We start from the raw sequence: 27,809 nt of genomic DNA, 5'->3' as shown, positions 1-27,809 counted from the left end.
CAATGGTTACTTCCAATTTTGCGTGAAAGATTAATGCATTCAATATTATGCACACACGGGATTGCGAAAATCAGGTTCTTATTGTAAAATGGATTCATTATACGAGGATTGCTCGAAAAAAATTCTGTGAACAACTACTTACAGTGTTGCTAATGTTCTACTATTATAAAGTTCGGAAGAATATACTTTCCTATATTTAAATTATTCTTGTTAGAGCCATTCGTTTCTTTTTCACAGCAATTTGTAGTAGTAGTAATACTTTGTGCGAGAATTGTGAAAAGTTTCTCGTGAACACTTTGGGCAACTGCTTTTTTATGATTTCAAATTTAGATCAACACCGAAGCAATGCATCAAGCAACTTAGTATATATATATATATATATATATTCAACCGAGGCTGTCAAATTTTTTACACTACAACGTTACAGGGAACGAAACTTCATTTATTCACACGAACCCGAACTAACAGCAATAAACTGTTTGGGTGTTTCAAAATAAGACTAAAAAAATAATGTTCATTCAAGGAGTGCCGCCACGCAAATGGTTGCTTGTATCTTCAGTTATACTAGACAGCAGCAACCATAGCTTTGGAAGATCGAAGCACTGTAAATACTGAGCGGACAATTTCTTTGTCAGAGGTCGCCAATGAATTTAGTAAAACAAACTCAAATCATCGTAGTATTCTTCAGCACAACGCCAGTTTCCACTCAGCATACCAAATTGTTGATTTTTTTTTTCAGTAAAAATGTCGAATTAACGACTCCTTGTTCGTACTCACTTCAATTAACATTTAACGGCGGCTTGTTTTTTCCACACAACAATAAGTTGCGTGGTAAGCAATTTGTTGCCTGAAACAGCTGTTTTTAAGGTAGTTTCAAACTTACGAAAGATAAATAATGAAAATTTCAATACAGAAAAGCTTTATTCTTCCGAATTTTGTAATATTGAAACATTAGCACTACTATTAGTAGTAGTTCGCAGAAACTTCTCCGGCAGCCTTCGGATATAATAAATCTATTTCTTGGGTCTTAAAACCTAATGTAGACGAACGCTATGAATGTTCTTAGTAACGTTTAATTAGGTAATGCACATAATATGAGCCTATAAGCACTTTGCAGCAAAGCTGATACGATATTCTAACAATTTATGATGTGAAATGCGGTACACCTCTAATACGCTCAGAACAAAGAGCAACTCTATAGTAATACAGTAGATGTATAATGTCCAATAGGGATAAAACAGCAAGCTTACTAGAATGTTTTGTCATACAATGCGAGACATAATACGAGAAGCCCTTGTTTATGGTCCTGCTTTTAAATGCCTCGTACTAATCTGATGATAGCTACACAGAGGACAGAAGCCGAAAATGTATAAATAGTAATGATTGTTGATGGAATCTAACAGATCATACACAAAACATAATGAACAATTTTGGATGTAGAAAAATTTACTCAAAATTTAAAAGTATCAGTGAGCATTGAATCGATTCATTGCTGTTCTAATTAGAAAATCTTCTTTCCCTCGAATGGTCGTAATACGAAAAGCAGACCAAATTTTGAATCTACTATCCAAGTCCATCTGAACTGCGTTACGACATTTGAAACAGTTCAAAATACATCACGTTTTGGCGACTTAACATTAGAACACTATTATTTAAGCAGCTATTTTGCTCCTGTTTTGTTATCACTCGTATATTGAAGTAGTTTTATTTTTTAAATTAACCTACAAAAAAATTTTAAGCACTGGACTTACAACATGGACATATATTCACAAAATTAAACAAAATTATGTACAAATAAATAAAATTTTAATGTTTTACGATTATACCACTTAATTGTTCTACATACCACTGCTTTCAAAGAACTTGTCCATGAGTTCGTTACCTCTCTCTCCTGTTAGAATTTATTTAAAAGTTTAAAACGAAATTAAAACAATGATTTCATTCGGTTCTTCCTTTAAATGATACTCAAGCAACTAAAGTAAATGTGTCGACTTATACACTAATTTTTAAAAGGACAATCACTTTAGCCTGACTCCTAACTTTTGAGATATTCGAACGTTTAAAGTAGTCCTAGTGTTTCTAGGTCAAAAAACATTGTCAAATAATACACGTAATTGTATGCAATTATGCTATTGTGAGGTTGGAGTGAATTTCCGATTATGCAAATACTTCAAACAATTATTGAGACATATATTGGTTAATTTGATAAATATCATGTAAAACTGTATTAAACCGTATACTAAAGGTTGTTTTCCAAAAGCACATGATATGCATAGTAATTAATTTATGAGGTTCTATTGAATTTATTGTAACAAAATTGGTAAAGCCAGCTATAAAGATACGTATATACACGTAAATTATCAACGAGAAATAAAGCACGTATTTACTTTAGCTTATATTCAAAAGTACGGATTCCATTACATATTCTATACCTATAACAGTAATATAAACAGAACTATGCTAGATGATATTGATGTTAGCTGCAACATAGCGGAAATAAACCTAATTAGCTATTTATACGCTAAAAATTACAGAAAAAACATAGCACATACTAAAACAAAGAACAACATTAAAAATGCAAAACAAATGAATTTTTAAACCTAGCTATGTTGTAGAAATTAATTGTGTTAGTGGTCCTCTATGTACCTGAACATCCCTCCGAAAGTAACAACTAGTTTTATGATGCGATAAATTACTCCTGTATACACACGAAAAACATCCTTGTCATGTAACTTGTAAGGCTGAATCTGGCTTAATAAATATAACGTGATACAATGAGAGCCGCTTGATTTATTTACATATTTTTAAATATACTATTATGTACATTGGCAGCACGAAACTGGTTTTTGTAACTTTTAATCCCACCTGGTTTGAGTGGACACTTTTGTTGAGTAGCGGCTGCCAATCAATGAAAGTAAATGTAAATGACTGCACACGTTAGCGTAAACTTAGGATCGAATTGTTTTAAAACCTTGCAACACAATATTTTACACAACTTTCTCTTCTTTAATTTCGTCTCCTAGCGTGAAAAGCCTTAATTGAACCCTAATAGGTGAAAATTGCTCCGTAAGTTTAGTATCGAGAAAGTGAACAAATTCCACTTTTTAGAGCTTCAGTTTATAACGAAACAAATATCAAAGCTGATTTTTTTACTGTTAAGTACGTATGGTACTATACTTATTATAGCTACAGTAACATTGATAAATGCTTCCTACAATTTTTATAATATAAAATTAGAAATTTTGTAATTTTTGTAGTCTGAAGTACGATATCTTTTGGGATATGGACTATATAACAATAATACAAGAGAGCTAGTAGAAATTCCAACTTTGATTGAACAAAGTTATGAATTTTCAAAAAACAGCACGAAAAATATTTACGCCACTCTCAAATCATTTGTTTTGAACTAAATACTGTGCCAGATTGTATCACATATCACATACTTTTAATTTGTTACTTCTGCTTTAATGCTGGATGATTTACACTTTCTTCCAACATAAAAAAAAAAAAAAAAAAAAAAAAAAAAAAAAAAAAAATTGATAGCCAATCACAAATTAGGTATTAAAAATAGCATGAAAAAGAGCATTGGGAAACAAGACTGATTGCTGTAATTGAATTAAGAATAAGTACAACAGATAAAGAATTATGTTACCTAATATGTATCCTAAAAGACTATATAGAACATCCCACAAACTATTCATAAATTTCAAACTCATGTCAAATTATATAAAGAGGATGTGCCTAAGTTGAAAGGATTATTTACTTTTCGGATGGAACTGTCAGTCAATATAAAAAACAAGATTCCAAATATTTGCAACCACCAAACAGATTTTGGATTACCTTGCATCTTGTATGGCAAGACTATGGGATGTAATAGGATGCACAATAAATTGTGAAGTCAAGTCAGTTTGCAAAGAATAGATCAAAAGCCTTAGTGTAAAGAGAATGTACGGTTTCTGCAAAGCGAACATTAAAGCTGTTACCTATTGCTCGTCACACAAGAAAAATTTAATGGCGTTTCAGAAAAATTAGGTGCTATGTTAACACAAAAACTAGCGTTTACAAAGACTGTTATTTTCAAACTGATCTTGACTTCATAGCGGGTGAACAACTCTGTTTAAAGAACAATGATGTGTATGTACGATTTTATCATCACGCAGAATAAAGAAGGTCATTTAAGATGTTAGTGATCATGTATGGGCACCTAGTAAACTATTCTAAGAAAAAATATCACCGCTATGGATCAGGCTCACAGTTTTCCACAAAAACTCATTGAAGAAATAAGCATGCTTGTTCCGCCCGTCATCAAAATTAGGGGGGAAAAAAAATCATTTTTTTCTCAATTTTATAATTAAGATAATAGGTTAATACCTCTTATAGAATGGACAGTGATGGTTGTCAGAGGTTCGGCAACTCAGTTTAAAGAACAATAATGTGTATGTGCAATTTTATCCTGCGGGACCCAGGCTTATTTTAGAAGTTTGCTAGTGTTTCTGTATAGGAACCTATTAAAAATATATCACATCTTACAAGAGAATGAAGTAGGTCACATAGCATTAACAAAATATTGAAGAAATAAGCATGGCTGTTTTAAGTAATTCAAATAATAATAATAATAATAATAATAATAATAATAATCCGAATTCTTTTCTCAATTTTATGACTAAGGTTAACAGATAAATATTTCTTCTTAATATATATCCTATCTGGCCAAAAGTATCCGGACACCCACTGACACTAAGTCCGATAGCCTGAGCCAGATATTAATAGTGTGAAGCTCATTTCGTCAAATCATGGCTGTATAAGTCCCGATGTGTGACGGGCAGTTATCCTGCTGAAAGAGAAATGAGCCCTCCCCGAAATAATACCACAGAGTCGGGAGAGCAGCATTATCCAGAATGTCCAGATACTTCTTAAGAGTCCCTGTTTACAATTCTATTTCCCACGTGAGACCCACTTCCAACCATGAAAAACTCCCTACACCATGACGCTGCCACCAAACTTCACAGTCGGCACAATGTATCATTGCAGAAGCGTCGGCCGGGCATTCGCCACACCCAGACCAGTCCATCGGACTGTCAGATTGTATACTGGGATTCGTCACTTCACAGAACACATTTCCACATATCCAACGTCGGTGAGCTTTGCACTATTGCAATCGACGCTTCGCATTTTGGGGACTCATGTTCGGCTCGACGTTTCCATTTCATTATTAACCCCCCACAGTGGATTTCGGCCTCTGTAGCATGTCCGCAATTTGACGAACAATTTCCCCACTACAGTCGCATCTCACTATCACGCCATGATCAAAGTCACTGAGCTCTGTAGACTTACTCATTGTAGCACGATCGCATCGTTGAATTTTTACACTGCACCCGATACTGTTCTCGCTTTCAGTCACGCGCCACTTGACATCACCGGCCTGATCAACTTCTTCGGAAGGGTATCCGGATACTTTTGGCCAGATAGGATATATATATATATATATATATATATATATATATATATATATATACACACAACATATATATAAATAATGTACTCTCATGTCCAAAATTATTGTCGCATGTTTATAAGTATGTTGTAGGGATATAATTTGATAACGAATTCGTCCGGTATTTCTTACAATGTTAGCATGTGTACAATCGGCAAACACATGTATGTGGCAAATTTCATGTCAAAAGAGCAGTAAATAAAAACAATAAAACGAAAATAAAAATTTATTGTCCATTTAGCAAAGTTTTGTTTTACTCATTCTAATTTTCGTACTTATAATTCTTTTGCTATGAAATTCACCACAAATATACATTTCCCGATTATACACATAGTATCAGTATTAAAAGCAGCGGCGTAGCATAAGGGAACGCCGGTATGCCCGGCATCCCCTGTTAATAAGAAAAAGTACGTATTTCATTTTATATATAAATTGTGATAATTACAAGCAAACATTTCCACTGCAATCTTCTGAATGCGCTCTCTCGCCTTACTTTGACAAGCAGAATCTACGCATGCGCGTCATTCAGGTGCACATTTTCAGTCTTTCCTATGTCGTATGCCATGTTCCTTGGCTTCCAGGCCTACTGCAAGCATCGGGGTTTTCGTCTGCTTTCTGTCGAATGCACATGCTCAACTACTTGTTTCTTACTCCTCCCCATCCCTTTCAACCATACATTTGCTTTAGATACAAGCTGGCGTATTCGCAAGTATTACCATCGATTTTGAACTAAGCTATAGTTTCTGTACAGAACGTACGAGCGCTAATGTCAAGGAAATAGAACAAAACAGAAATGGTTAGTTCAACGTCTTTTTGAAGCATGTCGTTTATGTAAATGATAGTATAAAAATAGTTATGCTTTAACGGTTATTAAATGCATCGTGTTGTAATCATAATTAAAGACATATTATTAATCTTCATCATAAATACATAGTATGTCTCAGTGGCGTAGTCAGAAACTCTGAGGTGGTTCACACACAAAAGCATAAATATAAATCATTCTGCAAATCACGGTAACCGATCTGGTAGACCAAGAGAGCCAGAACCCCTGCCCCTTGCAAAGATTGCTGGGCCCTTCAGTATCTAAATATCTACTGTATATTTACAGTTGAAGTATGGTATGCGGAGAAAAAAAGCAGTCCACGAGAGAGAGAAATACAGGAAACTATACTGAAGACAATGTTTACACAACAGTGGGGCCAAGTTTTCTCGTCACAAAGCTAGTGGCACAAGAAGGAGCAGAGACAATTGCTTATTGGCTTCTAAGGTAATCCACGCATTTGCTTCTGTATGCCCCGCCAGGTCCGTAATTAGGGGGTCCTGGCCTCCTAAATTTTTTGACCCCAAACCAATTATTATGAGTAGTTATTGATACAAAGAGATCTTAAATTGTGTCGATTGGGCCCCCTAGCATATAGCACAAATGACTAACTTTGGCATCCCCATTTCGAAATACCACGCTACGCTACTGATTAAAAGTACCCTGAAAAATCATTATCAAATTATATTCTTATAAGAATACGGTTATAGACATGCGACAATCATTTTGGACATGAGTGTACGTATATATAGGGAATAGCAATTAAAGTATGTCTATTGTACAAGTTAGTATTTTGAAAAAGAAAATAGTTAAGGCGAAAATTCATGGTAATTAGTCAAATTCAAAACATCATTCACAGTCAAATATCAAATTTGAAATTTTTACCACAGTTTTCTCGTATAAAGATCTATATCCTGTTATAAAATAAATTTTCTCCAGGGATAATTCAAACTTCACGAAAATTATGAATTTTTTAAAATTACAGAAATTGTAGGAAGCCTTCATCATTGTTGTTACTCTGGCTATACTGATGATAATAATATGCCTACTTATCAAATCAAATTTGATATTTCACCTCAAACTTCAACTCTAAAAAGTAAAATTTGTTCACTTTCTCGATACTAAACTTACGGAGCTTTTTTTTTTTCTTCGTTTTCATCCTGAGAAAAAATTAGAGAGAGTACTGAAGAAAACTGAGTTTGTTGCAATAATTCGGTCCTAAAATAAAGTTTACGCTAACGTCTGCAAAGTCACTAATTGACACACGTTGCTCAACAAAACTGGCCGCCACCCACAAACAGGCTGGGTCCAAATTTTTTAAAATGGTTTTGTGCTGCTAATGTATATGGTAATAGTACATTAAAAAAAAAAAAAAAAATTAAAAATCAAACAACCGAAAATGGATTGACCCATTTATGGTTGCAGATTTATCACATACTTTCAACATCATTGCTTGGGCGTTTAGTGAGATCCGCAATTTCCACCATTCACAGAAGCAGTTTGTGACAAAAATTACTGTAGTCTCATGTCATATGGGCAACATTATTCTCTCGGAAAATAAAACTGATTTACATAGAATTACATCTAATAAGGCCTCCTCTGTAGCCGGTAGCGGATTAATCTTCTGGTAAGGGTCGCAACCAGAGTGTTACACGAATCAAAGGCTAGCTAACTCTGTACACGAAGCAGGGTTGGCAAAAACCATGGTTTTTATTGACAAAAAACAAAACTTTTTGTTTAAACCTTTTTTTTTTTTTTTGGTTTAAATAATTTGTTCTATGTATTTATATCACATATGGACAGCAATAAGTTTGTTTTGCCTTGGTGTTATTATGCAACAACCAGAGTATGCTGGAAAGGGTTCACATAAGCTTACAGCGGAATTCAAATAGGGTTGCCAACTCTGGAAAATAAAAAATCTGGCACCCCTCAGAATTTCCTATGATATAGGTCTAAGTGTAAAGGACCTCTGTTAGGACCCATCCATGGGAAGTAAATGTACTATCGTGTGGACAAAAGTGCATTAGCGCCTGTATTTTGCGTATTCTCAGTACATTCACTAATAAACTTAATAGATACATTGTGCTGTAAATGAGAAACTGAAATTGGCATTCATCATTTTATTGTACTTATCAGTATCCGCCACTTCTTTAAAATTATCGAAACAGATGAACAAAAGTATATTCATCTTTACGTGACAATTTTGGATGTGGAAAATGAAATTTATTCTTCAAACGCACATTCAAGTACAGGAAATTGCTTTAAGAAGTCCTTCACTCTCAATAAATGTATAAAATTCCTTAGAAGTAAATTTAAGATTTTCCTTGATACAGTCTTTGTCATTTCTTTAAAATTATCTAAACTGATGAACAAAATATATTAATTGTTGATAGATGGTAAAAGGTGGCAGTTTTGGATTTACAGAATGGAAGTTACCTTTTAAATCTATACTTCGAATTAGATGAAATTCCTTCGAACTAGAGACAAATTTGAAAAAAACTGATCACAAAGGGCCTGGTAAGAAGTTTGTACCGGTCACCGGCCTCGATCAAAATAACAGCAAACTTTCAGGCCAAGCCGGTGGAAAATCGGCCAGTTGGTAACCTTAAACCCAAACCGCTTCTCGGCTTGCATCCGAGAGAAATTGTCCTCCATTTAAACTCGAAACCGGGACTAAATGCGATACGTCTGCCGACACACGAAGGACTCTTGATTCAAAAACACGTTGTACTGATCTTTACATACTTGTTAATATAATTGTCAAGAGTTATTTCAGAAGGACTAAAAGATGAACAGTTGCACAAGTGAAACCATTATACAGAATTACATATGTACAATTTCAAAATACTGCAGAGTACAGAAGAACTAATTTAGTCCAAGTTAGTTCACTATGACTTGCTAGTCCAAGTTAAAGAAATAAGACAATTTGCATAATATTTAGAACTTTTCTTTGATTCCAATTACATAATAATAAACTATAAAAAAATCACACAGAAACAAACTTATTTTTTTAAAAAAGTTGCTTTTGTAGTATAATCTCTGAGTAAGGAATGGTGAATTTAGGTCTGAATATACTACGAATAATATACGGGAGTGAAACGTGATAACACAAATGTGTGTTCATTAAGAGTTTACGAACACTTACACTTTTACGAACATTTTTCGTTTTTTGGTTTAAACCTTTTTTTTTTTTTTTTTTGAGAAAAAAAAAAGGAAAAAAGCTGGTTTAAACCAGCCAACCCTGACACGAAGATTAGAAAATAACGACAAAAGAAGTTGACGTGCTGTCTATCCATTACTCGAAACTTTCCTTTAGTCACTGTCCTTCCTTCGGTAGCTGTCAAGCCAGGAATTTACTCGCAGTGTAAACACTGAAGCACTCAGAAAATTTGCGCTGAAGCAATTAGAAGAAATATTCGTAGAAATACTGATTTTCATACTAGATTATATCAAAAGTCGTAAGGTTAAATTGGATATGTCAAACTTGGATTTATGTATTTTTAAAAAATCGACCTATATTAAAAACAATCTAATAGCATTTGCTTCATAAGAAAACTAATTCTTTCTTATTCATATCATGTTCTAAAATCTGTATGATTACGTGAGTATTAAAAGTTAACAGACTTGAAAATTGATTAATGAAACTTTCCGAAATTTAGTTTTATACTTTTCTTCCTCTACGGTGAACTGATCCTTCAGTTTACTATTGTGATTTACTTCGTAGAGAAACAGATACAGAAATATCTTGCAATCAATCAATTTTTTGATTTGATTTCCGAACTGACAAAGAAAATGCTGTATTCATAGCTTCCAAAATTTAAGAAGCAAATGTTGGAAGCCATGTTTTGAAATTCATTTAAATTGATATTACAGTGTTCAATCGTTTCCAACATTTGTTTTGAATTGGTTTACCTCTCTATTCCCAAAGGAATGAACTGAGGGTTGTTTATGTCTAATTTAACTTATGTCAAAATCCATTCTACTAAGTCCAACGTTTAAAGAGTGATTTAAGACTTCTATATATATATTTACGCAGTCTGTCTGGAAGGAAAAAAAAAAGTACTTGACGGGTCACTAATTTTGGCCAGAATCTAGACGGTCAAAAGTTAGGAAAAATCAACACACATCGTTTGAAACAATTTTACACTTTTATTTTACATTCTTGCTTCTTCCTCTTCTCTTCTGCAGTTAATATCCAATCAATTTTTACGTGTCACTAAGAGATTTTTAAATCTCTAATTATGCTCTCATGATATGGATGTACTATGAACTTATCTTTACGATGAAAATTGACAACTGCGTTAACGATTAGACCAACGAAAACTTTTTTTATTTAACGAAAATTGATGAAACGCTCCATAATTTTTGTATTTATTACAATTAGCTAAATAATCATGAAAGTAATTGTTTTGGGAGTGTATTGAAACATATGTCCCATAGTAATCATTAGTTATGCAAAATCTGCTAGAATAGGGTGACCAGATTTTGACAAGCGAAAAGTGGGACACAAATATAATAGTATGATAGTTTACAGAGTCCGCAATACGCATGTCCTTATTTTAGTTAAGTTCATCATTTTTTTTTTCAATTATAAAGTTTATCATTCGTTTTTTAAAATTATTTTATTTATTTAAGTACTGAACAAAAGTATTGAAATAATTCAACACAACTCGGGTGGTTTGTTTCTGTGAACGCACAGTGAATTTTCGTGTACGGCTCAAGACACTTTTTAAAATCGATTTTCGGAGCGTAGGATTATTTTTAGAAATGAGGGAACTTTTAAATGGCTAGCACCACTGTCGTTAAGTTGAAAAAAACCTTTTCTACCTTACCGATATCTCAAGTCCTTCTCATTGTCACTAAAAACAATGTATTACAAATCAATGGTTTGTTGATTGTTCTCCTTCCCTAATCTTTTGAAGAGTGTTAAAAAAACACAACAGTTCATCATTCAGTAAAAGAGTGCCTGTGATTTAAAATGTTATGAATAAAGAATGAAACAATAAAATATTGCCAATAACACAGGACATGTCTCGATTTTCTAGGAGTCTTCGCAACACACAGGACAGCTCTTTGAAAAACAGTACTTACTGCGGAAATCAGTATATCTGGTCACGCAATCTATGCTAGAAAGATAACATGTTCACGAACTCACTAAGGATCTCCACTTGTGCATTAAAGTGATTTAATCCCTACTACTACTTTTTTCTCCTCCTTTCAACTGACGTGTTTAACTATATAATTTTAACAAATGAGTTCTGATTATAATTCACCTTGTTCCTCTATTCTATCACTTGTCTATTCCTTAACCCGAAAGTTCTCTGCTACCAATTTATTTGCGGTCGCACAGTGGTGTTCAATAAATTCCCATGATCTGATGTAGAAAACTAACGACCGCACCTCATCAACAGAATACGCAAATAGGCCTAGAACACTGTTAGCATCTAGTTTTTGAAGTAATTTTGTAACATAACATACATGTCCTGTGCGGGATTTAAACCCGCGACAAACAGGTCTTCGAATCACAAGTTTAATGCTTTAGATTGCTCTATCATACCAGCCTGCAGTCCAATTATCGAAAATTCGTTTTTCTTCCAATATAAATACAAAAAATTATTCTTTCTTTATTGGCTACTTTATAAGGGAAATAGCTGACGGATCCTGGGGATTCACACGAAAACTTTAATGCTGGGAGACTAAGCCTTCCTCCTCCCCTCTTACAACTTCCATCGCTATAGTTTTCGTGTTAGTATTTCTACGAAACAATTCTGACTACAGTTTAGAAAATAAATACTCAATGCATTTTCATTTTGACGGTAGTTTTAATCATCTTTATTATATACTACAGGTTATTTGAACAGCAAGTGCTCCGTAACAACTAGCATCTTTCTTCCAGAATTTTTATTGGCAGGAGGAAACTTGTCAAGTTATAACGACTTCCTTGTTTCTTTCTCCGAATGACTATGATAAAATAATGTTATTGCAATTATTTGTGTTGCTTAGGCTCCCTGAAAGAGGATTAAGTTTTATTATTATAATTTTTATTTATTTATTTTCTTTTGTAAATAATATTGATTGTGTCAATTTGAAACTTGGATAATTTTGTAGTGAGAACAAATTAAATGTTTGAATCTTCTACATCACTTTGCAACTACATTGTGATGAGCTGTCAGTGGTTTGTTTTAGCGTGCATGAAATAGGGAGAACTAGTGAAAGAACACTTAAGAAAAATAGACAAAACTTGTTATTCTGCTCAACAGAGAGAGCGACTCAAGCTTACAACTGTCTAAGGCAGCAAGATGACTAAATCCGCTTCTGATTAAGATCAGCTTGTTTCAAACCAACCATCACACATCTAACTATTCCTTTATTTCCATTTACCGCAACCTGAGCTCTCTATGTTTGCTTATGAGGCAAAGTTGAAAAGTTGTCTTAGTATCTTGTCCCGTGGAAAGGGATAATGACCTCAAGCCCCCTAATTTTTCATATCGGCACTTACGAAAACAGCTACTTTATAACGAGCATTATTTGGAGGAGTGTTTAACAGTAAGGAAAAAGTTTGTGAATGAATTTTTCCCCCCAATATTGTATATATGAGTAAAAATATGGTTTTAGCTGGGGGCTAAAAATTGAAATTGAAGAGGAAATCCTCGAAGGCGCAGCACAGGAAACGTCGAGGTACCACAATATCGTTACTGTTTTTTAAACATTCAAACGAAAGTTTCCTGTGCGCCATGCGTAAATATTTCCACGGCCGAGGCAGAGATCTATTTCTTTAAATTTTAAAATATTTGGAAATTTCAGTTTCTGCTACACTCAGAAGGGAGGGAAAAATCACTGAATGCGCATAATAAATATTCTGCATGTTCCATTTTGTGAACTATGATTATTGCTTTATGTGGTTAGTGCTATGCGCCTCTTGCTGAAAATCGGCCTGGTTGCAAAGGGTTAATACGTGAAATGAAACTAAGGTTAGCTGTCTAAATTACTCAAATCTTTGTACCATTGAATCATATCAACTTTTAACACAGCTTCTTCAGTTTCCCTAATTGATGAATTCTATCAGAAGGGTCCAGTATCCTCATTCAAGTACACGTTTTTCTTATATCTAATGTTCTTAAACTATATCTCACAATCTAATAATAAATGAAATTAAATTGAAATATATACCTATGTGCATTAGAGAAAATATTTTCACACAGAAGACGAAAAAAAAAAAAGTGTTTCAAAATTATTATTTTCATTAGTTTCTAGTTTCACTCAAATATACACTTGGACATGTTTCGAACGTCCACATTTCCTTTGCTGATTCGAACTAGCCACTGAAAATGTCAAGTCTGAATTCAAATTGGGAAAGGATACCAAAGAATAAATATCCTTTAGTGTCACAGTCAGAATATGCAATGTATTGAAAATTGTTGTGTGATTATTCGGGTTTATCTATTTAGGCTGAGCCTCCAGTGGAACCGAACGTTATTGCGAATGCGAATTATATCAATAGCTCTCTTTTCAGAATTATATATTAAATTTACGCTTGAAAAAAAAGTTATCTTAAGCTCTTGAGATTGGTAATATTAACATTTTTCACTTAACCGGAAAATAAATTCCTTTCTCTATCCCACTGTTATACTGTCCGATTAAATATTTTGCTGCTGTTCAATGAATAAATTATGTTTACGGAGAATGTTATTCTTCAGACAGCATACAAGAAGACACTTTCATGATTATTACCTTACTGTAATACTTAATCTTATACCAATATAAAATGAAGGAATGGAACTTAGAATTTTTAGGACGCAGAATGATGTAGCACACATTTGTAGTCTCCTGGATGGACCCAACCTTCAGTGATACCTGTTTTTATTAGTATGAAAAACTGTTCCAGTTCCAGTGGTGGCATCTCGTAAGATGTGTAAGTGTACACTGATGATTTCATGGCACAAATGAATGAAAAAGAATAAGCGGCTAGAATCGCTTAAGTGTTTAAGACAATCCACTTTACAGACCGAAAATCCAACTAGTGCGACAGGAATGGAATACAGTAAGTGAAGTTCTTCCTATCTACAAACTGTAATCACGGAACTGAACTTCTATGATTTATAGTTAATTAAATGCCGTAACTACTTTAACGACTTCAAATAGCACTACGAAACAATTTGCTAGCAAATTACATATATTACTTTAAAAATCATTACCAACATGGGCTACTCTTGCCCCTCTTTCAAAAATTACATCCTACATGAGAAACGCAAAATTGCATTCATATGTGATCTGCGCTTGCATTGTTTTAAACTAATAGATTCTGAATAAAACCCACACTTTTTATAAAGTTTTATGTTTCAGTAACGTAAGAAATGACCAAAACAGTGAAAAATATACGAAGAGGAAAGATGCATTGATGTTACCTTCTAATTCAGTTTGAATGTGTTTTGTGCCTAAGGGGAAAACGTACAGATTTTGTCGAATACGAAGACATTACAATCCTGACCTATTAAATAATTTACCATGTATTGAAGAGGTTCCACCATTTGTATGCATCAAGTTAAATGGTGCCTATTTTCCAAAGCAGTCAATACATTGACTAGAACATACAGCTAGCTACGCATACCTCAAATATATATAACTATCTATTGTTACTTACGATACAAGAGCTTAGAGATGACTTTTGATTCGATGACTTCATTGATTTTCAGGACCTTGAGGTGGCTGAGCATATCCACCGTAACCAGGATAATTATATGGTTGATTCTGAGGAGGCTGTCCTCCATAATAACCTCCATAACCATACGGTTGATAGGGTTGTCCTGGCATTTGACTTTGCTGCTGTCCAGCAGCTGGGGCAACTGGTTGCTGCGGTGCCTGCCCACCTGCAGGCTGTTGTCCGGCCTGAAAATTCAAAATAGAATTGCACTAAAAATTGTTGGAACATATGCGGACAAAAATATTTTATTAATGCATTTTAAAAAGGTACATCTATAGGTAAGTACCTAACTAAAAAGCGAAAATTCAATGATTAAACAATGCTTAAACCGCGATATCAATTCCGTTTTTTCCACTACCGATTTTGGTATTTTATGTTGTTCTTTCCAGTAAATAATTTACAGGCAATAAAAATATAAATTTACCTTGAAAATTTGGATCACAGATTCATTATTATTCTGTTGTACATTTAGTATTATTTTAACATATCTTCACGAAACGAACAAGAAAGCGAATGTGTAAATTCTTAAATCCACTTTAAAACTGTGTACGTAAGTTAGAGTAAACTTACCTTGCCTGACTTCATCTGCGCTTCGATTGCTTCAGCCTCCTTTATTTTGCCAATCGATCTGTAGTACTCTGCCCACTGAGCACTGTAATCTGGCTGGCCGTTCTGGGTAGCAGCTGGTTGAGGACCTGGCTGCTGCATCTGTTGTTGAGGCTGCTGTGGTTGCATACTCTGTGAAAACCGAATTTCATCAATTTGTATTAATATACCTTTCAGGCATTACTTTACTAAATAATCATAGAACTTTCTTATGTACTACTTCGTACAGAAACAAAAGCAGTTAAAGGGCGTTTTTCTTTTATTTTCACAATACTAAAATAATACTCCCCAGCGCTGCAGCCCATACGTAGCTATAAGCTGTGAAATGGCAAAGTTAAAACTAGCGTTATTATTTATCGCTTTCTAGATTAAAACTTTCTTATTTATTAACTCATGTAACTTCCCTATTATCTCATACTGAAAACCAAAAATTGTATACACCTAAAATTGAACCCGGGAGTATACGAGGGCCACTATTTATATTTTGAGCCTTGGCAACACTGGTTATAGTTAGGCGCCATTTTTGTTTGCATAGAAACATTTGACATTGTTGACCATAACGTACTTCATATGTTTTGTCAAAAGCTTTATTTGTGTTGTTTACGTTGAAAATTGCGTATTAACAGATAAATGAAATTAACTAGTGAAAATTTTCGTGCGATGATTTATTGCGCATTTTCGACGTGGATTATAAAGACAAGAGTGAATCGATCAACTTATTTCCACTTTGGCGATGAAGCCCAATCCTTAGCCACTGTGAAACGCTGGTTTAACGATTTTACTCGTATCCGCCATTCGCTCACTGACGAAATTCACGAAGGTCGTGCAAAATCAGTTATTCAAGAAAACATTGATGCTTTGAAAAAACCTAATACTGCAAGATCGTCATGTGACATACTGAGATATTGAGGCAACCCTAGGCATTAGTTCCATCAGCATATATAAATTATTACATGATCATTTAACTGAGAAAGGTTTGTTTTCGTTGGAACCTACATAATTTGACAAACTCAAATAGAAGCTCGCGTCGATTGGTGCACACAAATGCTCAATAAATACAATGGTAGTGCAAGTGGTGACGAATCATGGATACATGCATATGAGCCGGAACGTAAACAGCAGTTGACTGTATGGGTGTTTCAAGATTAACCAAATCCAACAAAAGCTGTTCTCGCTCGAAGCACATCGAAACAAATGGTCGGCTATTTTCTTTTTTTCGGGAAAACTGGTAATGTGGCAACTGTGCCTTTAGAGGAACGTAGAACGGTCAACTCTGATTGGCACACAACTATTTATTTCCGGTCTAGTACGGAAAACAAACAAGCGCCGTCGGGTCATTCTTCATCAAGACAATGCGAGCTCACATCTCGTTTAACAACCGACTATTTGAACACAAAAAAATCGAACTGATGGGTTCGAACACAAAAAATCGAACTCCGTACAGCCCTGATTTGGCATCCAATAACTTCTTGTTCTCCAATATCAAGAATAAATTGTGTGGACAATGATTTTCGTCGGCGGAAAAAGCCGTTGATGCGTTCAAAAATCATATTGAGGTGTCAAGACTACTGGGAAAAATGTTTTGACAAACGGCTCGAACGAATGCAAAAGTGTACTGATCATAAGGAGAGTATTTCGAAAAGCAATAAATCAATTTTCACTGACAAATTACTGTTTTTTCATTGTTAGGCTCAAAATATAAATAGTGGCCCTCGTAGTAGCGACAAGAAGTATTATTTTCGCAATATTACACACACACACACACAATTATATATATATATATATATATATATATATATATATATATATATATATATATATATATATATATATATATATATATATATATACACACTTCATACAATAATACAGCCTGAGGATTGGAAACCTGAGCCCTAGTACTTTAGTATAAACAAATACTTACTTTACATAACTTTTACTTTACATACCTTATTGGCTTTTGCTTGCTGTTCTATCATTTCCGCTTCTTTATGCATTCCTAACGATCTGTAATACTCAGCCCACTGTGAACTATAATCAGGCTGACCAGTCTGTGGGTTAATCTGAACTTGTCCACCTGCATCTAAATACGAATGAATAATAAATTGATTGTGTCTAGAAACTAGGTACACAAAGTAGTAACAAAGAATTAGTAATGATATTTTCCTTGCTTTTGTGCTGACAAAGCCTTAAAGTTAAGTAAATTGTTATATTTAATGAATGTATAGTTCAAGTTCTTTTGTCCGTTATTAATTGTTACCTTAAAATAATAATAATCTGAAGGACAATAATAATTCAATCTTTAAAATTTTCTTAAGCAATTACAGCTGCTTTTTTGCGTATTATTCTTAACAAATCTTCAAAGAAGTCGGCAAAATATTACTTGCTCAATTTGTGATCTTGACGTACTTAGAAAACCTTCATATGATGATACGAATCACAAGCACACTTCAGCAACACTAGAATTTTGTTATGTGCACATATTAAACTACATTGTTCGTCCGGAAAGTTTCGAGACAGAGGCTATAATTATAATTAACTTTAAAACAATATCTAGGCAGATGGTTTGGGTACCTGCAGCTTTATCTGAAACACTAGAGTCTCCGCGAGATTACGCCTAGCAGCAGGATCACATAGCAACAGGTTCTTCGCTGAGTCCCAGCCGGAGCTCATGTTGTTCGGATCTCACGTTAAACTAGGTTCACAGCTCATATAGCATCGTTGCTGAAAAGGGATGATAAACTCAAATCCAATCCAGTCAAAGTGTTTGTTGCGGCAGTATTGCGACCTGGATGAGGATAAAGCATGGATGTGGGAACCGAAGAGCGTGTTAGCATAAATATTTTGTCTGGAGTTAAAGTGTCACGTAAATCTAAACCTTATCCAGCAGGCTTAAGGTAAGCTGTCATTATCAAGACCATCATTGTTTCGGTGGCACTTGTACTGTAAATGGCAGAGTACGTGGAGAATGAATCTCATAGAACAACCACCCACAAATCCTACGATAACTGAGTGGAGCATATTAAAGGAATGGGCTACGTATGAGCCAATACGTCTTTGCATATGCTAGCCATAGAAATGAATATCAGGAAGACATGCCACAGGATTTTACATCCATCTGGGAAAAGAAAATTGAACTGTTAAACGGTTCCCCTCACGATCAGAGTATTAGTGACTTCAGACCTAAAGAGTCTCACGTGATCCTACCTTTGTGCAGTGCATCACTGTCGATGATGAAGTGTGGTATTATGAATTCCACCCGTAAGAGTTTTGTGAATCGCAGAGGGTGAACCCACAAACCAGAGCACCGCGCCACTAGAGGTTCAGTCAACCATCAAGAAATAAACCTGTTACTTTCTTCGACGCCAGAGGTATTATGCACCACGAATGTGCGCCGAAGGGATTTAGAATATGACTACCTGCTCTACAGACTTCAGGACATTTCTATTGCATGATAACGCGAGACCAGGCACTGCTGTCAAGGAACTTTTGGCGACAGAAAATAACCATAGAAAATAACTTTCCACATATTCTCCTGATTGTGGTACGTTCTTCTATTTAAGATTGTGAAGTGCAATGATGGGGAGATGGTACACAAACAATGCATCTATCCAAGAGTTCGCGATAAATTAGTTCCGAAGCATCCCACATTAGGTTTTCTCTACTTGCTACTAGAGCTTGCAGAAGCACTGGTAAATTGTGTCATTTCCAGAGGATTACTCTGACGGTATCGAAATCAATTGGTGAAAGTAATATTTCCGCAATTATTTTATCGGTCTCGAAACACTCCCGACAAAAATTATATATGGAAATTGTTATAACGTACAGTGATAACTAATCTACTACTTTTTCTTCCTACATACAGCAGAAATAGACAAAATATATTACTGCATTTAAGAAAACTTACAAATATCTACTACATGAAGTACTTCTCTCTCAAGAGAAAATTAGGAATAGCACGAAAATTCAACTACCACGGGCATGCAGTTACATTTTGTATTTGATACATAAAATAATTCTGCTATTTGGGATTACACGAACTTCATGTCAGAAAACAATCCCCACAGACACTATCACACTGCAAAATACCAATAAATGTAAAATATGACAGCAGTTGTTTACGTCAATATACGGAACATTAAAACGTCAATATACGAAATTAACATTTACGTACCTCAACATCTCTTTTAAGTCTACATTTCACACGTGAAAACCATCGAATTAAAATATCTAGTTTAGATGGCATAATGAAAGATTTATTACCAAAATGGTGAAAATCTTGATAGGTTATTTTGGCCCAAGAAATTTTCAAATACTAGTGGAAGGTTTGCAAAAGGAATCTTTTCCCGGTAGTAATTAATTCCTGATCAAGTACGTATGTCCAGTACGTCTAATAATTTACGTCTTAACACATCATGAACCAACTAACTGCAGAACTGTTTCAAGGTTCATGACAGTCATGGATGAGAAAAGAAAGCCCTATATATATTTAATGCTTTCTACCAATTCCAAGTCCTGTAACATGAAGATAAGTTGTTTCAACTGTAAAACTGATCATATTCCTCTTGTGTGTTCAGTAAGCGTCCACAGAAAAGGCAGCAGAAAGTACCTGTGACTGCAAAAACTGGCAGAAGTGGGGAACAAGTGCTTTACAGAAAGATCTCAATGTCGCTACATGCGAGAGAAATGCATCTTAAACCACAAACAGAAGCACCTGAAACATTACCTGGTGAGAAAAAGAGAAATCTCTTACCTCACTCACCCACAAAATATGCATGCTGATTTAGAAAGTGGGGAAGACTCGTTACTTGTATTAGTATTATAGATTTTGAACCAAGTTATGGGTTGCAGAAATGAAAAAGAATTTGGTGATTATATTTGGGTGCCACAATAGAAATAGACTTTGAACGGTGCTGGTGTGGCTTAAAACTTACATGCGTTAGTCGCTTCGAACATCGTTTAGATTGGGTAATGATGGGAGATAACCAAGTATATTTAATGGTCTACACATTCAAAGTAAAAATGTATAACTATGACTACTTCTGTTATGTCTGAAGCACCTAGAGTTTACAGTGAGAGTCCTACGTAATTTTAAACTATGACTTATTTTAACTAACTAGGTCTGTTTTTACAACTAAATTATGCAACAAATCCTACAAGTATTACATCAAAACTGTTCTATGGGGTCGGAAGTCACATAAGAATAACCACGGAAAGCATAAAAAATTTATTCCGACTACCACAAACTGTGCGACAAGATTTTATAGTAAAATACAAATTGTTCCATATGTACAGCCGTAATTGATTTGTTACTAAGATAAACAAGTGAGCAAACTATTTAAATCTGGGAAGTTTTTATTAAGAGGTAGCCACAAATATCACAATATCTGCATGACAAATATAAGCATTAACTTTGCAATACAACGCACGAAGTTACAGTTTCTTGGAAGATGTTTGGCATATTCCAGATGGTATTTCTTGCTTGGAAATTGCATTTAACAGATGCTCTTGCGTACTCTGATATTAGTAATGAACTAGTTTTTCATCGACAGCGCCATCAGAAGTCGTACGGTTCGATACGACTAATCGTGCCAGCCACTCAACATGCCAGTTTCATCCACTTCATCTGCTTTGGTATTATTCCTTCAAATAATGCCTCTCATCACAGAATGTGCACCCTGAAACACTTCAACATTGCTAGTCTTTCATTTTCTGGCACAGTTCGGTCTCCAGACTGTAAACAAGTAACATCAAGCGTTGAATATGTGATCTACGAATAACAGATTTTCTTGTGCCCTGATAGAAAAATCCTGTTCTCTTGGTCATGGTGGTTTCAGAAGTTATGAGCAGCAAATCTTATTTCATTCACACATTTACTGAAGAATGTTGGATCTACTGGAAGTTGCTTCAAAATCTATTCGCAAAATATCCTAAAGGTTACCATCTACCGCCACTATTGCTTTTCGGAATCTGTTCGGAAAACGTGCAGAGTAGGTATGAGCACTCGAAGCAAAATTAAGTTATCTTTACAGTAGCGTCGATCCTAGTATCATTGGTCGATGGTCACCTCATTCTGTACAATTCTCCTCACTATACTACTTGAAGTCCCAGATAAGTGTTCTGTAATACATCTATTGACTAAAGATGGGTGAATAGAGCAAGCTCATTACCCATACTTTGTAATTACGACAGCTCATTTCCCACACTTTGTAATATAATTATGAATTACTATGTAAATCAATGAATCTACATGACAGGAATTACATTAACAGAAATTGACGGGAACATTTTCGTTTCTTACATTAACCTTTTATCATTACATTACATTACAAATATGATGTACGAAAAAAAAATATCCACTTTGGTTTCATCAGACACTATCTGGATAGTATCTGATGAAGCCAAAATGGATACTTGGCGAAACTGTTATATGTTAATAATTTTTACAATAAACTTGTAGTTTTGTTCAATAAGTAGTTTAAATCAAATTTAAAACAGAATTATGTGCAACCAATTCTACACCTATACATCAAAGCTGTTCTATGAGATCAAAAGGTAACAGAGCAACCATGGAAAGTTTAAGAATTTTATTCCCCCTTTTCATAATAAATCGATCAGAACTATCAACATTGACCTGATAATGCAGCGAAAAACTAGAAGTATTTGTTATGGATAAAATTAGTATTCTAGACTACGCTATTTATTATCTGAAGTTAGTAGTTCCCCTCACTCTAAAATGACAAAACTGCAGTACTGTTTTCATGCTATATACACGTAACATACGTACACAACCTGTTTACATACTAATTTACACGTATTTATTAATTAAAAATAACTCCTTACCAGACTGTATGTTACCTTGTGGACCAGGCCACGGCTGCATCCCTGGTTGAGCTGTATATGAGGGATAGTACGGTCCTGGGGCTCCTGGACCACCAACCTGCTTTGCTTTCGAATAAGAGTAACAAGAAATGAAAGGCTCCTGAATAACAGCTCCACATTATTAGTTATATTATCAATGCTTTAACTGTGTTTTAATTAATTTATGATTCGAAGAATTCTTTAAAAAATGATTATGAATATTGAAAGTAGTTGATAATTATTCGAATGAATACTGGTCACCAATGCATTTCTTTGTTACTTTTATTACTTCAGAACTGATTCCACCTTACCTGCTTACTAAGCGAAACTAGTTTAAAGAAAACTTACTTAAAGAAAACAAAAGGAAATCTGTATTATCTTACTTGGATCATTAGGATGTCCCTGGTTTTGCCAATGTTGATATGCATTACCCCATCCCTGAGGAGCATAATGCTGCGGAGGTGGCTGTTGGCTGTTAAAGAAAGAAATTTCGTTGAAATAATTCATTCAATACACTAATTCCGGTTTTGCCCTGTCCATTTCCAACTCTAGAAATTATTTTAGGTACTTAAAAAAAATCCCGTGAATCTACAATCGGCTAGGTTATGCTATCCTGAGCTCTTTCCCTACACGTCCAAGTATGCTGCTATTTCTTTCAGATATTACAGAAAAACAGCATTTGTATAGTTTAAGGTTTATGACTCACTCAATTCTTTGAAATTTGAACTCTTCAATGTGGGGTATACACTGTAGCTACAGTTTAAGCTAATTGTTTGCTTTGTTTTAAAAAATTGCCCGCAAAGTCGGTGAAAAGTAATGATAAATTATATAGTATAGTAATAAAACTAATGATAAGTATAAACTATAAACTTCTTGAGTGCAAGTAACATTTCAGGTATTTCTAGACGTAAAAATTAATAGCAACCAACTTGTGCTAATAATTACTACTAATGCATCTGTTATGTTACCCAGCAGGACTTGACAGCATATTAAAGCTACTAAATTACAAAACTTGTTAATGAGAAATTCGACTTGAGAAATCAAAATTCGACCTGGAAAACATAGAACTACAGTAACGTTTCAAGACCAAAGCTGTGTTTTGTCCGGCTGTCCTTTCTAAAGACAGAAATAATCCAGAAATGTTTGTTACACCATCCGGAAATGATTACTAATGTTTGTTCCTCTTTCTGCTCTCCAGAATTCCTTCCAACATATTGGATTGAAATGAATAAGCACAAACTGTTGTTTTTGCATTTCTTTTAGTATGCTTACCAATCTCTCACCTGTCGTTATATATATATATCAGCGTTTCCCAACCTTTTTCAACTTGCGGCACACTACAGGTGTAACTTGAATTCTCGCGGCACACTCATATAGCTATTATTATTATTATTATTATTATTTGTAAATATAAAATATAGTGGTATTTTTTTCTTTGATTACTGATCTCCTTCTCACAGAGAAGAAAGCTCGATCAGTGATTTCCCCCCGTGGTAAATCATTATGTTTATTTTTTTCATTCTAATTTAAAAATAGAAAACAACTGCAATAAGATATGGGACTAAGCAAGGGCGCCCATGTTGTGGTTCCCAAGGGGGACAAGTATAAGCGACGTTTCAAGAACAGTTTCAAATTTTGCTGTAACTAATGTAAAAATTCTATTGGATTTTCGGTATTCTGAAGTACGATTTCCTCTAGGGAGGCGAGCGCCCCATCTTGCCCCCCCCCCCTGATGGGCGCCCTTGGAACCAAGGCTTTTAAAAATACACTTTTTCTTGAAAACTGTATCCAACCTTTCACTAAGAAGGAAGATCACTAAATAACGAATGAACAAATAAATCTCTTTTACTTTTAAAACACAAATGTACGTAATTTGTATGCATGTTTATTTTGTCAAAAGGACTGAATGTATTTTAAAATTTCAAGTTACGAAATAGTCTGCAACAATAAAGAAGCAATAATGGTCATAACAATGATAACATATACTATTTTCAACATTAAAAATGTACAGAAAAGTAACAGTGTGAAACTCAAAATTGTAGATTCATAGTAGAGGTTCATGTTAATGTTAAATTCAAATATACATTTTTCCCTATGCCTTGCAATTTGATTGCTATAGAATTAATAATTTAGTTTCGATTTCTTCGCGGCACACCAGTGTGCCGCGGCACACCGGTTGGGAAACGCTGATATATATATATATATATATATATATATATATATATATATATATATATATGGACACCAACAAAAACATACGTTTTTCATATTAGGTGCATTGTGCTGCCACCTACTGCCAAGTACTCATTATTAGCGACCTCAGTAGTCATTACACATCGTAAGAAAGCAGAATGGGGCGCTCCGCGGAGCTCACGGAATTCGAACGTGATCAGGTGATTGGGTGTTACTTGTGTCAAGTCTGTACGCGAGATTTCCATACTCCTAAACATCCCTAGGTCCACTGTGTCTGATGTGATAGTGAAGTGGAAACGTAAAGAGAGACGTACCGCATAAAACCGAACAGGAGTTGGGAGCAGACAGTCTGTATCATAGGCATGCGACGGTGTTCTCCATACGTAAACATGATCGGTTGTTGGAAACAAGGTGAAGGTTGATTTATCGGACCACATTACGTGTTTCCACTGCTCGTGAGTCAACCACGCCTTGTGGTCCTTGAAAGACTCGATATACCTCTTCGCATTTACTGCTGTGACAAAGGGTTTGGCGATAGCGGTCCTGCCATGAATTTTCATTTTATGAAGTTCCCGTCGCACTGTTTTCGATGAAACCGGGTTCTGTAGGCCGGAATTGAGTTCATACGTAATTTTCATTGCAGTGATGGTCCTTCTAGCTGCTACAATCCGCTTTAATGCCCTCCGGTCCCTATCTGACAGGATTGTCTTTCGACCACTGTTGTGCTTTGCAGATGTCGTTTGCCCATGAATTGTGTATGCCCTCGTGACATCAGACAGTGCCTTTCGATACCCCCCCCCACAATGTTCGCCACTGTTGCCACTAAAGCTCCAACCAGACGGGCACCAACGATTATGCCTCTTTGGAAGTGTCAGGTCGCCCATTTTACCGCACCACTTTCACATCACGACACTCACAGGTGAAAGGGTTACTGCTGACGGAAGAGCAAGGTCCACATGACACAGAAAACAAAAAACGATCGGCAACCGCAACACGTGTTGTACAGTGGAGGGCTAAACTTACGTGTCCAGTATGAAGTGTTTAGATTTTTTTGTTATCCCCTGTATATATATAAAAATTCCCTGCTTCAAATAATTTTTATATCTTTAAATTTTTGTTTTCTTGTTTCCATTACATGTCTTCTATTCTTCATACATGACTTTAGATTTTTTTTTCTTTTTTCCCTTCTCGCTATACCAAGTAGTTTGTCACCTTCCCTGTATATATCTACTTCTTTCCTAAAAACATGAGTAAAACAACTAACTAGTATAAAGAAGCATAACCACCAAAACTGTAAATTCTCGAGGACAGAATGACGAACGGGGAAAAAATAGGGAGAGGAATTGATAGTATCTTTAATGGTATACAAAAGAAGGAGCATTCCTTATTTTCACGAGGTCAAAATATCACAAGGATTATGTGTTTGCGTGTCTAAGCCCTGATTTCATTCGTTCTAGCGTAGATGTTATTCGTATCTACGTATTTGTTACACAAGGAGGCAATGTTCGAAAGAGTGCATGAAATAACGAAAAAAACAACAGTTGTGTGATTTGACGAATACTAGTATATATACATAAATAACATAACAGTACTTACCCACCAGGTCCAGGGCCTTGCCCAATGGGATACTGCGTTGGCGGTGGTGCTGGACCCGGCTGAGCCTGAAAATACACGGTCTGCTTCAATTAAGCGGAATGTTCTTTCATACATGTTTGTCACTACAATCACAATCTCTTAAATTACGAACATACATACATTCTAGACAAATATCAGTTTCATATTTTCCTTTTGAAAATTAGACTATGTTTTATAATAAGCACTCTTCGAAGGAAAAAAAAATGTACTTGATTGTCAAAACATGAACTTCAGCTATACTCTATACTTACCAATGATTATCTCTCAAAACAATTTTAATCACGTACTTAGAAGTTTTATTAAACCAAGTAGAAAAGTAATGTAAAATTCCTAGTCTACATTTTTTAAGGCGAGAATACGACAGGGGAAGAAGCATTATTGGTTGGAGTAATATGAGTTCATCGAATAAAGAAAGAATACGTAGATTAAAAAAAGGATTTTGAGTCAACTATTTTGATATGGTAATAGGAAGACTGATATGAAATGGACGAACCAATGACACAAAAGGAACTTAAAACCAAATGCATAATTGAACAGCAGAAGAAAAATTAGAAAAGCAATTAGCTTTAAATATTTACGTAGCATTATTAACGATAACTAAAATGTAAACAGGTAATAACAAATGAAACCTTTAAACAACAAAATCTGTTTCGTAGATTGTTAATACGAAGCATCAACATGGTCATTTTGAACCCTTTGGGAAATGAGTTTCCCATATTTCACCAAGTTTTGAATGTACTGCCACTGAATATCATGACATTTCTTTATTTCAAGAATGGTTACTTTTCATATATTTGTAGATTTTCTTTTCGTTAATTAGTTTCCTCCCCCCCTAGAAGCATGTTTACCCCTCGCAAATATAATTAAGTTGATATCCACTGTATACAAATTTTGAAATTTGAAGAGTTTTAGATAACACCCCGTAATTCTCCTATCTCAAAATTTAGTGTACCGCGTTATTTGATGGTGTTTTTTTTTTCTTTCTTCAAAACTTCCAGGTCAAATATGAATACTGAAATATCATTCACGTCAGAAATCTTATGGTCGAAGCACAGATAGAAAGGGAGAATGACGAAGAATTAATCAATTAACGATTAATCAAACAACTACGGCAAAGACTTTAATATATTATCAAAGGAAGAGTTTTCTTTCAATTATGAAGAACCTACTAACTTCTGTAGTAATAAAGAAACCGTAACAGAAAGTAAAAGCGGAAAACATACTACAAGGCAGCAGACTGCTTTTATGTTGAACCAATTTCTTACGCAAATGTGCGCGGAAGAGGTAAATATCAGAACGCGTTACCTAAGTCTCTGGGTCTAGTTCCACGCGCTATTCGAAATATTCACGATATACTTTCAAGTGCCTCCTTTCTTATACTAGACGAATGTGTGATGAGGCACAAAGAAGTTAACAGAGCTTTGAGCTCAATGAGGAGTGCCTTAGAAATGAAAGACTAGAATTAAAAGCTTTCTGATCAATGAACTGGGGACCACAAT

At 34.8% G+C, this 27,809-nt stretch overlaps 1 protein-coding gene across 11 annotated transcripts in view; it reads right to left on the bottom strand.

The window, feature by feature from the left end:
* Psi (P-element somatic inhibitor) overlaps window positions 1-27,809 on the bottom strand; it is a 146,531-nt gene that overhangs the window by 10,548 nt on the left and 108,174 nt on the right. For 8 of the 11 annotated variants that reach the window (XR_014128785.1, XM_081743371.1, XM_081743418.1 and 5 more), the window contains 6 exons: window positions 26,272-26,351; window positions 22,866-22,954; window positions 22,465-22,569; window positions 17,571-17,704; window positions 15,586-15,753; window positions 14,956-15,200 (listed from right to left, as the gene is read on the bottom strand). Coding sequence is in view for 10 of the 11 variants with exons in the window: in XM_081743371.1 (XP_081599497.1) it covers window positions 14,994-15,200; window positions 15,586-15,753; window positions 17,571-17,704; window positions 22,465-22,569; window positions 22,866-22,954; window positions 26,272-26,351 (783 nt within the window). In the remaining variant the exon portion in view is untranslated. Of the gene's footprint in view, window positions 1-12,132; window positions 12,323-14,955; window positions 15,201-15,585; window positions 15,754-17,570; window positions 17,705-22,464; window positions 22,570-22,865; window positions 22,955-26,271; window positions 26,352-27,809 lie in introns of those variants that run through there. The other 3 variants (XM_081743382.1, XM_081743400.1, XM_081743417.1) reach the window with 3 other exon arrangements.

This window comes from Thermobia domestica, chromosome 2 (genome assembly GCF_964235325.1).
Source record: "Thermobia domestica chromosome 2, izTheDome1.hap1.1, whole genome shotgun sequence".
In the NCBI taxonomy this organism is placed as follows: domain Eukaryota; kingdom Metazoa; phylum Arthropoda; class Insecta; order Zygentoma; family Lepismatidae; genus Thermobia; species Thermobia domestica.
Note: the sequence above shows the minus strand (reverse complement) of the source record. Positions and strands in the feature narration are given on the sequence as shown.